This window comes from Tubulanus polymorphus, chromosome 5, assembly GCF_964204645.1.
Source record: "Tubulanus polymorphus chromosome 5, tnTubPoly1.2, whole genome shotgun sequence".
NCBI lineage: Eukaryota > Metazoa > Nemertea > Palaeonemertea > Tubulaniformes > Tubulanidae > Tubulanus > Tubulanus polymorphus.
Window position 1 is genome coordinate 2,761,014 of NC_134029.1, and position 12,956 is coordinate 2,773,969.

A 12,956-nucleotide genomic window follows, 5' to 3' on the forward strand; every position below is an offset into this window, starting at 1 on the left:
TGAGGAGGAACTAGCGATTAGAACGAGACGGCGAGAAAAAAATAGCGCGACTAGCGGTGATGCATACAGGGTAGATTTACGTGTATAAGTGTGTACGTAGATGACATCGGATAGAAAACATGAATGACACTAGACAAAGTGATCCTGGGCCCAGTTCCATACTCATGGCTTAGACTTAAGACCAATTTAAAGCCATCTTAGTTCTATAACCAATCTAATAACAACTTAAGTCCAGTCTTGAAATTTAAGACCATTTTTGAACTTAAGTCTCAACTGAGGGACCAGCCCCAGCTGAGATCGAATGAAATTTTTGAGTAATCATGAATGATCCGAATGAAATATCTCGACTTTCCAGTTTTCTATTGCCATTGAAAGAAAAAAAGTTAGTCGGTTTGTGAGAAATTCCGAGCAACGTATAGAATCTGTAAAAAGGAACGGAATGAAGTGTATGAAATCGTTTGTGAATGCGCTCAATTCTTTCGAATGCCGTTTCTTGCTATGTTTCTTGAGCTGGAATCAGTCGTAGCTTGCTAGTATAACTAGTGATACCCCGGGGACATATTTATAGCCAATGTAACCCCCTCAAGTCATCGTTTCTACGCATTTGCTTACAGGCGCCGGGCTAAATGGCTTATCTATTTGGACAGCGGTGAGAAAATTTAATAACAGTATTCAATTCGGGTCTTATTTGATTGATTCTTATGTAGCAAAATGTTTGAGGAAAACGTGCCCGGGAAACTAAATCAGTGATAACCCGTTCCACGCACTGCGGCTAAAACAAAGCTACCCCGAGATCAATATACAAACATAGATTGACAGTCAACTTCATTTCGTTAATGAAGAGCAATTGCGGCTTGGAATCGGTTTATCTCCTAGCAATCACGGGTCACGTGCGTAATATCCGTTTTGTGCTCGTCATTTTTCCCCACAAGAACAAATCGTTTAAGAATTTCCTGAAGATTGAAGAACGCGTAACAAAATATTCTAATTTCTTTGTAAACATGAGTATCGTTCAAATTTTGATTGTCTTCACGTGTGGTTGGTTTATTCAAGATTTATTCACAATCATCTAAACGAAAACAATCACTGTCCATTCAATGTTTAACATAATGCAAAATATGAAATGATCCTGAGTATACGAAATAGTCCGGTGGAATGTCGCGATATCGATCGGGACTCGAACCGTACAGTGCAATACTGTGAGTGACCTACGCTTGCGTGATAAACAGAATATGTCATACAGTCGTGCTACATAGACGTTTCTAGCCGACTTTTGCTCCTCAATTGACGAATATGTTTAACCCAGAACGGTGACAATATCAAAACACTAACACCAACTAAACTCGCCGTCAATTCAAACGAAAAAACATAGTTCCCGGTTACGTCATAAACCCAACCTGAAAATATATGTAGGAAAAAACAAGAATCAGCATTATACTACTTATGTAAGACATCACATAGAACATAACATCATATTCACTGTAGCCGTCAAATGCAACCCGCAAGGCATTACTCGCTCTTGGTCGGTTTTCTTCGGGATAAACCAGGATAAGTACGCGTTCACGGTTAAAATCACACACAACATATTTGATATTTCATCAGATGAAACTAAAACACGTTAGATATCGTAGGGGTTTACTTACCAGCCAATGGGGCTCCAATTATGTAAGCAACACCGGCTGTAAACAACATATACTGTACACACATATGGATATATTTCTCTTCGATTATTTCAGCAAGAACTAGATGACAAAGTCCAGAAAATCCTGACATGCCCGCTCCTATAAGGATGGCTAGTATTGTTGCTGCTGTGAAGCCTTCAAATAAAGGCACTATCGCCACTGTGGTCCCTAATAGAATATTAACTGCCAAGAATAGGGTGAAGGTATCAACCCGTGGATGGTGGGATATCATTAAAACGACAAACCGACCAATCAGATCACTAGTACCCAAACAGGGCACCAGATATCTGGCATCTTCTAATTCCAGTTTACATAGATCCCTGAATCCAGAAACGATATGAACAAAAATTATTGAAATAGCTGTGTAGAGAAATAGTACGGCAAGATTATGACCTATAAAACCAGGTTGTTTGAAAACTTCCAAGTGTAGAATATTTCTACAATCAATAGATGAGTTAGTCGCATTTTCTTCCTCGATTTTTTCGACATTTGGTTTCTGTTTCTCCGCACCAGCAGCAGTCAATCCATTGAATCCTTCTTCCTCCTTTTTCAACAGAATGTCTTTCTTACGTGGACGCTTATTCCAATTGCGTAGAAGTAAACCAGACGCAGCCGTGTTTGACGATAAGGCACCTAATATAAGTACTGCACCGCGCCAGGTGTACGCTTCTATTGATTTGTTAATGATAACACCGAACACGATTGTTCCTAAAGCTGAGGAGGATATGACGAAAGCTATCGCTATTGATCTGTAACGACGGAATCTGATCATGATGTAGGCTACTGAAGGTCCAATGTGGAACGCTTGGCATAAACCTGAAAATGAAATATACAAATATGTCAAACATGTGTCAAAGAATATTATTTAGATCAAAACCTTACAAAATTACTCTCAGGGTCCAGTTTCAGCGAGCCTTGCGGGGAAAAATTTGGTAACATTGAGCATTTGAACAAGAATGGCTTAGGAGTCTTTAATTCATCATTATATATCAGTAACAAGAAAACAAACATTTTGCATTTACCAGCGATTATCCATATACTCAAAATCACCCATAGGTTCGTGGCGAATGTCAAACAAGAAATAACACAACCATGAACAATACCGGATATTACTAAACATCGTCTTAAACCAAATCTCTTGACCATTAATCCTCCGATTGGGGCTGAAACAAACAAGCGATGTTCAAATTGAGGGTACGTATTTAGCCAACGAGCTCCGCGCTCACATCCTACAATACGACGGGGAGATATTTTTGGGACATTGTTCATTACCGAAAAAGTATGCTACTGAGGCGCTGCACGTTCCTATCAATCCAACTATCCTGTATTCCGTATTGAAGTGTTCTACCCATTCAACTGCTAGAATTCCCGTGACGTTGTTTAATCCACCCATAAATAGATAGATTCCCATTACAGCCAGTACCAGAAAACATCCTTCAATTCTACCCGGGTCCTTAACGTCATTATCAGTATCACTATCAGGAACTTCATCCTCTTCCGTCATCGTATATGCCACGCGTAAAAATATATGTAATCCTCAAACAGCTGAGAACATGCTCACATGTATGGTTTGTTTCTTATCGAGAGAAACATTGAAAAAACCCGTTTCTACGACTTAGCCTGAACATTTAGGTTAGCAAAAAGCACAAAGCTCGAATCAATTGTCTCAATGTAAATCTAATACTAGAAACGTATGTGTATACCGCGTGTTTGATGTGTCAAGCTGGTGTCATACGCACACTGGTATAACCGCATACACGATGATCTAGTCGATTTATGCACATATCACCTCAAGCATAAATTAAAAACAGTTTAGCTCCGATCAGTGCCGCAGAACCAAACAAACATGAAATGCCGATTCCTATAAACTGAATTCTAGTATTGTCGCTGATGTGAACTGTTCAGAAACCATATATAACCTGTGGCTGTGAGTGTTGAGCCGCTTACCGTGCACATTTTAGCTTATCTTAGCGCAAGCTGATTGCATTCATATATCTATATGGCCTCAATGTGATTTATCTAGGCCGGATCTTTGATCATTAAGAAATATAATTCAACACACAAAAAGAGATACACGTCCTTGTTACCGATTTGACCGTTTGGGGGCATAAGAGATACGAGACAGGGCCGCGGGTACAGCTAGTAGTTTAGTCTACAGTAAACCGGGTGGATAGAACCATGGACGTACAAACTATCTAGTATATGCCTCCGTGGTAAGACTGAGTCCCGGGACTGAGTCGAGATTTCCCCAGGCAATTTGAGGCACGTATAAGGCATAATAGATGATGGAGAAACGGGAAGAAGTTGTTAATGACGAGTCTAAGGCAGACGCGCAAAATGGTAGTGGTGACTATGACACGAATGATCCGGATAAAATTGAAGGATGCTTTCTGGTATTGGCCGCTGTTGGAATATATATATTTGAAGGTGGATTGATGAACACCATAGGAATTCTTATAGTGGAATGGGTCGGATACTTTCAAACGGGATACAGGATAGTGGGCTGGATAGGAACAAGTAGCAACACTATGTCTCATATTTTCGGTAAGGTTCGCGAAAACAATTTGGTTGAAAATGAAAATGTAAATGAATTATTAAAGTTAAAAACTTGGTTATTACCAAACTAAAGTCTTCGGTTCGATCCGTAATATTTTACCAGTAATTGTTTGTTTGTTTCAGCCCCACTCGGAGGATTACTGATCAAGAGATTCGGTTTAAGACGATGTTTAGTTATATCCACGTTTGCGAATGGTTTTGTTGTTTCTTGTTCGGCATTTTCCACGAATCTATGGGTGATCTATTTTCTATGGCTAATTTCCGGTAAATAAAAATGCACGTTGGTTTAATTAATGTTCAACTCTTAAGCTGTCTTCATAACGGAATCAGTTCCCTTATCTAAAAAATGATAAGTTTTCCGTATCGAAAAAGTCACCAATTTTTTCAGCTCAAGTCAATGACAATAGATTATTAGTTCTGTAGATACTTTTGTAATTGTGAATAATGTAGCATAAATGATTGTGTGGTAAGAACACATTTGACATGCGAATCTTTTTTTATTTTCAGGTTTATGTCAAGCGTTGATCGTTGGACCAGTTATAGCATACATAATGATCAGATTCCATCGTTACAGATCAATAGCGAATGCTTTCGTTGTTTCAGCCGCTTCTTTAGGAACAATTGTGCTTGGTGTCATCATTAATAAATCAATTGAAGCGTATACGTGGCGTGGTGCAGTACTTTTATTAGGCGCCTTATCATTAAACATGGCTCCGTGTGCTTTAATTCTACGCAACTGGAATAAGCGTCGTTGCACAAAGGATGCCCTCTTGACAAAACAGACAGAAAAGGAAGGACCCAACGGATTGATTGCTGCTGACACGGAGAAACAGGAATGTAACGATACTAATTCATCTAACGGATGTAGAAATGTTTTGCACTTAGAAGTATTCAGACAACCGTTTTTTGTGAGTTATAGTTTTGCCATATTTTTTCTGTTTTTGGCAGTTTCAATAATATTCGTTCATATAGTTTCTGGATTTAGGGATCTATGTAAACTGAAATTAGAAGATGCCAGATATCTGGTGCCTTGTTTAGGTACGAGTAATCTGATTGGTCGGTTTGTCGTGTCGATTATATCCCACCATCCACGGGTTGATACCCTCACCTTGTTTCAAATAGTTAATATTCTATTGGGGATCACTGTTGCGATAGTGCCTTTATTTGAAGGCTTCACGGCCGCAGCAATACTAGTCACAATTTTAGGATTGGTATTTACATCATTCGGAGCACTAAAACATCTAGTTCTTGCTGAAATGATTGAAGGAAGATATATTCACATGTCCGTACAGTATATGTTCTTTGTAGCCGGAATTGGTTACATGATCGGAGCCCCATTAGCCGGTAAGAGTCTCACCTATAAGATATCACCATACTTTATTTTCTAAGCGCAATCATAATTCAAGTAACTTTCAAACAATAATCATAACAATGTATTCTTCACAAGACAACAATGATGCATGTATCTCGCACAATTTCTTATAACCAGATTTGTCTAATGATAATTTCATGTCGTTGAATGTGTGGATATTTTCAGGATGGATTTACGACGTCACCGGAAACTACGTTTATTCGTTTGAACTGACGGCGTGTTTACTCGGTGTTAGTGTTTTGGTATTGTCACCGTTCTGGTTTAAACATATCCGTCAGTTGAAGAACAAAAATCCGGAACCAGAGATATCTAAATAAGAAATGTTTGTGAACTATTTCAGAAATAAAGTTTTTAAACAAATTGATTGCTCATGCTATTCTTCATAGAGTTAATGATACATGCCATAACGTGGTACGGAAGGTATTTCAAGTGCTCTAATAGTCCTAACCTCAAGAACATAAGACGTACACATTTATTGGCACATTAATTTCTCAAATTTCTATTTCACAGTTAAATTCAATCTTAGCTAAAATGTGAGCATAGGCCGCCAACCAGGGTTGACACTTTCTCTTGCCTCTGGCCAACTTCTCCAGCTCTTGCAGAGAGCAGCCCATGGTTCTAGTGTCTGCCAGTAGGTCCCTCCGCTGAGTGTATCGATATCTTCCTCTTTTTCTGTTGCCTTGTTGGTTCCAGGATGAGGCTTGCCTGACAATACTAGTTGAAGGCTTTCTGAGTGTATCACCGATCCACCTCCGTCGTCTTCGGACAAGTTCTACTTCGATGGTGTCTTTGTTTGCCAACTTCCAAAGGTCCCTGTTGGTCACCATGTTGTGTGTCCGGGCGTTGACGTAAGTTTCATTATATTCCCACTCGTGCCCTGCAGCTTGCAGAATAACGCTTCAACTTTCTCCTTACGCTGCGTTGCTCAACCACTTATCGCTTACGTTCTTTCTCTCTCCTCGCCCAGTTGAACCTCTTCTTCTTCCTCGTCATCCCAGTCTGGACATCATCCATACTCGCTAATGTTGAAACTTACAACCAACGACAAACGACAGGATAAAATTCTACCAAAACTTTTTAATTCATCTTTGATATCAACAATGTCGATTAACTTCAATAATGCAATACAATATTACTGAATATGGAATTATGTAACGTAATGAATAAGGGCACATTTACGCTGCAGTTACACTATTAAATAACACACTCGAAAATAGCAATTTATTATTACGAATGAGCACATAGAAAGGCAGGAAACATAATGTATGATTGAATTAGCACATATATTGACTACCTCACACATATAGAGCTTTAAGGCCCGAAATCTGCACTCGCTACATACACAGTTTCCATCGGAATCAACCGAAGGCACGGCCACAAAATATTCAACTGTGTGGGCTAACTCCTAAATTAAAACTAAGCAGGTTTGGAACTAGTACTCGGTAAGGTAGCGCGACATCGGGTGACAACAAGAAAATCAGAATTCAGTTGGCTGAAGAAATGACCAAGCCACGCTCACACAGCATTACTTAAAATGACATAATCAAACTACAACTGTATAAGAAGATTAGCGCGAAACAGATACCAAAATAAACTTTTTTAAATGTGCCAATGACCTTTACATTTATCATAGCGTTAGCTAATTGCATTTATATTTGTATAGCCTCAATTTCAATTGATCGAGTCTTTGATCATTTAGAACAATCAGTCCTGTAAACACGAGAAGAGAAACGCGTCCATGTTACCGTTTTGACCGTTTGGGAATCATAAAACACATACGAGAACAGGGCCACGCTTATAGTGAGTGGTTTTGTCTGTCATAATCGGGGATGGATAGGGCTGTCAAAATTGTTTCATGGTTCATGGTTCGAGGATAACACGTTAAAGTTGCGCGCGTCAGATAATAGACGATGGAGATACGAGAGGAAGTTGTTGATGACGAGTCAAAGATAGACGCGGATAATGGTAGTGGTGATTATGACACGAATGATCCGGGTAAAATAGAAGGATGCTTTCTGGTATTGGCCGCTGTTGGGATATATATATTTGAAGGTGGATTGATTTACACCGTAGGAATTCTAATAGTTGAATGGGTCGAATATTTTAAAACGGGATACAGGATAGTGGGCTGGATAGGAACAGGTAGCACCTCTGTGGCGCATATTTTCGGTAAGTTTCGCAAATAATTTTGGTAGAAAGAAAATATCATTTGAATTACTCCATTTTAATTGGATATTGGTTGGTTATCATCAGACGATAAGAAATAAGTCTCCGACTTGATTCTGTGGAATCCGTTCTGTTATCAGTATTTGTTTGTTTGTTTCAGCCCCACTCGGAGGATTACTGATCAAGAGATTCGGTTTAAGACGATGTCTAGTTATATCAGCATTTGTGAATGGTTTTGTTGTTTCTTGTTCGGCATTTTCCACGAATATATGGGTGATATATATTCTATGGCTAATCGCCGGTAAATAATGCTCGTTCACATAATCTTTATGTTCAATTCTTCAGCTATCTTCGAAACGACGTCTGTTCCTTCTGTCAAAATGATCGGTTTTTGTAACGAAACGCTCGCGCATTGTTTCAACTGAAGTCTGCTAAATTCGATGATCAGATCTGGAGAGAGTGTTATGAATAGATGTAAAATATATGATTGTTTGGTGAGAAGAAATTCGACATTTTTCTATTTTTAGGTTTATGCCAAGCGTTGTTCATCGGACCAGTTATAGCATACATAATGATCAGATTCCGTCGTTACAGATCAATAGCGAATGCTTTCGTTGTTTCAGCCACGTCTTTAGGAACAATCGTGTTCGGTGTAATTATCAACAAATCAATAGAAGCGTACACCTGGCGCGGTGCAGTACTTTTATTAGGCGCCCTATCATTAAACATGGCTCCGTGTGCTTTAATTCTACGCAACTGGAATAAGCGACCTCACAAAGAGGGTGTTCTCTTGTCAAAACAGAGGGAAGGAGAAAGTCCAAATGAATTGACTGCTGGTGCGGAGAAACGTCACGATACAAATTCATCTTTTGATTGTAGAAATGTTTTACACTTAGACGTATTGAAACAACCAATTTTTTTGAGTTATAGTTTTGCCATATTTTTTCTGTTTTTGGCTGGTTCAATGATAATGGTTCATATAGTTTCCGGATTTATGTATCTATGCAAACTGGAATTAGAAGAAGCCAGATATCTGGTGCCTTGTTTAGGTACGAGTAATCTGATTGGTCGGTTTGTCGTATCGATTATATCCCACCATCCACGGGTTGATACCCTCACCTTGTTTCAAATTGTGAATATTCTATTCGGAGTCACTGTTGCGATAGTGCCTTTATTTAAAGGCTTCACGGCCGCAGCAATACTAGTTGTAATCATAGGAATGGTATTCACATCATTCGGAGCACTAAAACATCTAGTTCTCGCTGAAATGATTGAGGAAAGATACATTCATATGTCCGTGCAGTATATGTTCTTTGTAGCCGGAATTGGTTACATGATCGGAGGCCCATTAGCCGGTAAGAACCTCAACAATGAAATATGATTTTCAAACAATAATCATATCAATGTATTCTTTACAGAGTAACATGATATATCGTAGGAATTCGTCTCATGATAATTTCAAGTCGTTGAATGTGTGGATATTTTCAGGTTGGATTTACGACGTCACCGGAAACTATGTTTATTCGTTTGAATTAACGGCGAGTTTACTCGGTGTTAGTGTTCTGGTATTGTTACCGTCCTGGTTTAAACACATCCGTCAGTTGAAGAAAGAAAGTCCTGTACGAGGGATATCTGAATAACAAATTATCTTGTCAACCATTTCAGAAATAAACATTTAAATTTGTTTTGAAAATGTCCTAGATTTTATCATAGATTGATGTATTCAGGTATATGATAAACTTTGCTCAATAGATAACAGCCAGGGACTCACTAATCTACCATTCCAAAATAATTTCGGGATAAAATACTCATAGCGACATCTTGCGCTGCCAGTGATGACTACTATGTAGCCAATTCAGCTACGCGTGTATGAATTTGGTCCGTTCTAGATTTGGCACATTCCAGGCCGGAACCATTTAGAACGCTCAAATTAGTGAAAGTGTGAACCTGTCTACAGCGTGACATGGAAGGTATGCCTATATCAAATGCTCTAATAGCCCTTACTTCAGGAACAATGTTGACATAAAACACATTATAGGTTATCTTAGCGCAAGCCGATTGCACTCATATCTGTAGAGCCTCAATTATTATTTGTTTTAGTCGAGCCTTTGGTCATTTAGAACAGTTGAGAGGTTAAATGAAAAACGCCTCTATGAACTGAGGTCACGTGGTTAAGTCTATACAGGAAGTGTAATGAGAGTTCCGTGGTCTATAGTAATCTGGGATGGATGTTAGTCCGTTTAAATTTCCCATACAACTCGAGGATTACACATTGTAGACGCACGCGTGGCATTAACAGAGGATGGAAAAACGAGATGAAGTTGTTGATGACGACTCAGATACTGACACAGATGCTGATACTGTTAGTGCTGAGAAGGATCCGGGCAAAATTGAAGGATGCTTTCTGATCCTAGCTGCTGTTGGAATATATATATGTATAGGAGGATTAATCAACACGACCGGAATTATTATAGTGGAATGGGTCGAATACTTCAAAACAGGTTACAGGATAGTCGGCTGGATAGGAACAGGTAGCTCCACTATGTCATATATTTTCGGTAAGTTACGTGTCTTTTTATGGGACCTCAACCGTTTTAATATCATGCCGAATACATAACAACTGAAATTCAATACTTCCACTTCGTTTTGAACAGCGTATTATGTAAAGGTGGACTGTACTTACGCGGAACAATTGGACCTTGAAACTCGAACTAATCAAATGACATTCTAATTTCCAACTCAAACAAGGCTGCGGGTTGCAACAACCGAACGATTTTTGGGCTTCGGAAAAGAGAATACTACATACATTTAATGACTAACTCTAGGGAAGCATATGAACACTGACTACTAATACAATTAAGATACAATTATCGATATGAAATAGCCTGAGATTTGATGCGTTTGTAGGATCCATGCAATAACATAATATATACAGAATGTATTTTCTGCGTTTTTGTTTCAGCCCCACTCGCAGGTTTCTTGGTTAAGAGATTCGGTTTAAGACGATGTCTAGTTGTATCCGCTTTTGTGAATGGTTCTGTTGTTTCCTTTTCGGCGTTTTCCGCGAATCTATGGGTGATCTATATTCTATGGTTAATAGCCGGTAAATAATGCGCTATATTCATGCAAACAACTTCGAAACGATGTTAGTTTTTTCCTTCGATTTTTGCGACGAAACGCACACCCAATGTCACAAAAACTTAATATGTTTATAACACTGAAATATCTGTATCTAGTGTTGTGAATAGACGAAGTACATATCTTATGACATATGATTATTCTATTTTCAGGTTTATGTCAGGCTTTTCACATCGGACCCGTTATAGCCTACATAATGATCAGATTCCGTCGTCACAGATCAATAGCGAACGCTTTCGTTGTTTCAGCCATTTCTTTAGGAACAATCGTGTTCGGTGTCATTATCAACAAATCAATAGAAGCGTACACCTGGCGTGGTGCAGTACTTTTATTAGGCGCCCTATCGTTAAACATGGCTCCGTGTGCTTTAATTCTACGCAACTGGAATAAGCGCCCTCACAAAGAGGATGCCCTCTTGTTAAAACAGATAGAAGAGGAAGGACCCAACGGATTGACTGCTGGTGCGGAGAAACAGGAATTTAACGATACTAATTCATCTAACGGATGTAGAAATGTTTTGCATTTGGAAGTATTCAGAAAACCGTTCTTTGTGAGTTATAGCATTTCCGTATTTTTTCTGTTTTTGGCATCGTCTGTTATAGTTGTTCATATAGTTTCTGGATTTAGGGATCTATGTAAACTGGAATTAGAAGATGCCAGATATCTGGTGCCTTGTTTAGGTACGAGTAATTTGATAGGGCGGTTTGTCGTATCGGTTATATCCCACCATCCACGGGTTGATACCCTCACCTTGTATCAAATAATGAATATTCTATTCGGAATCACTGTGGCGATAGTGCCTTTATTTGAAGGCTTCGTGGCCGCAGCAATACTAGTTGTAATTATAGGATTGGTATTTACATCATTTGGAGCACTAGCCCATCTAGTTGTTACCGAAATGATTGAAGAAAGATATATTCATATGTCCGTACAGTATATGTTCTTTGTAGCCGGAATTGGTTACATGATCGGAGGCCCATTAGCCGGTAAGAGCCTCGCTTTCTCATTTTCAAATAATAATATATATTTTCACCGAATAACATGATATATCGTATGATTTCTATCATCGACAATATTTGTCTGATGTTAATTTCATCTCGTTCAATGTGTGAATATTTTCAGGGTGGGTTTATGATGTCACCGGAAACTATGTTTATTCGTTTGAATTAACGGCGAGTTTACTCGGTGTTAGTGTTCTGGTATTGTTACCGTCCTGGTTTAAACACATCCGTCAGTTGAAGAAAAGAACTGCAGTACCAGACATATCCGAAAAAGAAATTATCTTGTGAACCATTTCGAAATACAGAATACAGTATTATCTCACAATTTTGTTATGTATGATACTAGTATTCGTGGAAATAACTATAAGGAAAGGAAACATTTCAGGCTTTTTGTTTTCTTAGTGTGGAATTTTATATTACGGTTACGGCATGGACTCAGAGTGCTTCATCGATGGTAATTATAGACATCATTTCGAAAAAAATTCATTTTTCATGTTATTCTTTGTGCAATTGATGACTACCTCGGACGATCTTAACATTGCGTGTTGGGAACGTTTAATTCGGGCTCTTTCATCATAAACCGTCATCACGGGTTTGAAATCATCAGACCACGTGATGCGTTGGTGTATGCGCATGCGTCACGTAAGCCTCCAGATCAACGCTAAATATACAACTTTCATTTTTCGAGCTCCGGAAATTCCAGCTCCATCTTAACTCCCGCGAGTCACTCTGTCGCCACTGCCCCGCGAGTCACCCTGTCGCCACTGCCCCGCGAGTCACTCTGTCGCCGCCACTGCCCCGCGAGTCACCCTGTCGCCACTGCCCCGCGAGTCACTCTGTCGCCACTGCCCCGCGAGTCACCCTGACGCCACTGCCCATGTTTTAAAATCGTCGTCATCCAGATCAAATCTTCATCGCGGAAATGAGCAGGAATTTGTGCTGTTGCCAATGGTTACAGCATCGACGCCCGGTTGATCTTTGCTATCCTTCGCAATCAATACCCATCCGTAGTATATCCAGCTCGTTTAAGAATACCAGACG

The 12,956-nt window shown here is 39.3% G+C and overlaps 4 protein-coding genes across 4 annotated transcripts; 3 read left to right on the plus strand and 1 right to left on the minus strand.

Moving 5' to 3' along the window:
* Positions 1-1,007: 1,007 nt before the first annotated feature.
* On the minus strand, positions 1,008-3,644 carry LOC141906184 (monocarboxylate transporter 14-like). The gene is made up of 4 exons (XM_074795418.1): positions 2,955-3,644; positions 2,705-2,845; positions 1,644-2,498; positions 1,008-1,397 (listed from the first exon to the last, which is right to left on the minus strand). Exons 1-4 carry the CDS (start codon positions 3,184-3,186, stop codon positions 1,249-1,251), a joined length of 1,377 nt encoding a protein of 458 aa, XP_074651519.1. The 5' UTR covers positions 3,187-3,644; the 3' UTR covers positions 1,008-1,248.
* Positions 3,608-5,927, plus strand: LOC141905327 (monocarboxylate transporter 13-like). Its single transcript, XM_074794167.1, has 4 exons — positions 3,608-4,226; positions 4,362-4,502; positions 4,746-5,582; positions 5,776-5,927. Exons 1-4 carry the CDS (start codon positions 3,965-3,967, stop codon positions 5,925-5,927), a joined length of 1,392 nt encoding a protein of 463 aa, XP_074650268.1. The 5' UTR covers positions 3,608-3,964.
* Positions 5,928-7,520: 1,593 nt separating this feature from the next.
* On the plus strand, positions 7,521-9,416 carry LOC141905330 (monocarboxylate transporter 12-B-like). The gene is made up of 3 exons (XM_074794169.1): positions 7,521-7,605; positions 8,304-9,131; positions 9,265-9,416. The coding sequence occupies exons 1-3, from the start codon at positions 7,521-7,523 to the stop codon at positions 9,414-9,416; spliced, it is 1,065 nt and encodes a 354-aa protein (XP_074650270.1).
* Positions 9,417-9,624: 208 nt separating this feature from the next.
* On the plus strand, positions 9,625-12,203 carry LOC141905331 (monocarboxylate transporter 13-like). The gene is made up of 5 exons (XM_074794170.1): positions 9,625-9,746; positions 9,877-10,334; positions 10,739-10,879; positions 11,067-11,900; positions 12,037-12,203. The coding sequence occupies exons 2-5, from the start codon at positions 10,079-10,081 to the stop codon at positions 12,201-12,203; spliced, it is 1,398 nt and encodes a 465-aa protein (XP_074650271.1). The 5' UTR covers positions 9,625-9,746; positions 9,877-10,078.
* Positions 12,204-12,956: the final 753 nt, after the last annotated feature.

What these genes read in the sequence shown, in the direction of transcription:
- LOC141906184 (XM_074795418.1), bottom strand. Translation starts at nt 3,186, where the DNA reads ATGACGGAAGAGGATGAAGTTCCTGATAGTGATACTGATAATGACGTT. An exon ending in GAGTATATGGATAATCGCTG is followed by an intron (nt 2,499 to 2,704) that starts GTAAATGCAAAA and finishes TTTCATTTTCAG; the next exon opens with GTTTATGCCAAGCGTTCCAC. An exon ending in AATTGGAGCCCCATTGGCTG is followed by an intron (nt 1,398 to 1,643) that starts GTAAGTAAACCC and finishes ATATATTTTCAG; the next exon opens with GTTGGGTTTATGACGTAACC.
- LOC141905327 (XM_074794167.1), top strand. Translation starts at nt 3,965, where the DNA reads ATGATGGAGAAACGGGAAGAAGTTGTTAATGACGAGTCTAAGGCAGAC. An exon ending in TTTTCTATGGCTAATTTCCG is followed by an intron (nt 4,503 to 4,745) that starts GTAAATAAAAAT and finishes TTTTATTTTCAG; the next exon opens with GTTTATGTCAAGCGTTGATC. An exon ending in GATCGGAGCCCCATTAGCCG is followed by an intron (nt 5,583 to 5,775) that starts GTAAGAGTCTCA and finishes GGATATTTTCAG; the next exon opens with GATGGATTTACGACGTCACC.
- LOC141905330 (XM_074794169.1), top strand. Translation starts at nt 7,521, where the DNA reads ATGGAGATACGAGAGGAAGTTGTTGATGACGAGTCAAAGATAGACGCG. An exon ending in TTATGACACGAATGATCCGG is followed by an intron (nt 7,606 to 8,303) that starts GTAAAATAGAAG and finishes TTCTATTTTTAG; the next exon opens with GTTTATGCCAAGCGTTGTTC. An exon ending in GATCGGAGGCCCATTAGCCG is followed by an intron (nt 9,132 to 9,264) that starts GTAAGAACCTCA and finishes GGATATTTTCAG; the next exon opens with GTTGGATTTACGACGTCACC.
- LOC141905331 (XM_074794170.1), top strand. Translation starts at nt 10,079, where the DNA reads ATGGAAAAACGAGATGAAGTTGTTGATGACGACTCAGATACTGACACA. An exon ending in CACTATGTCATATATTTTCG is followed by an intron (nt 10,335 to 10,738) that starts GTAAGTTACGTG and finishes TTTTTGTTTCAG; the next exon opens with CCCCACTCGCAGGTTTCTTG. An exon ending in TATTCTATGGTTAATAGCCG is followed by an intron (nt 10,880 to 11,066) that starts GTAAATAATGCG and finishes TTCTATTTTCAG; the next exon opens with GTTTATGTCAGGCTTTTCAC.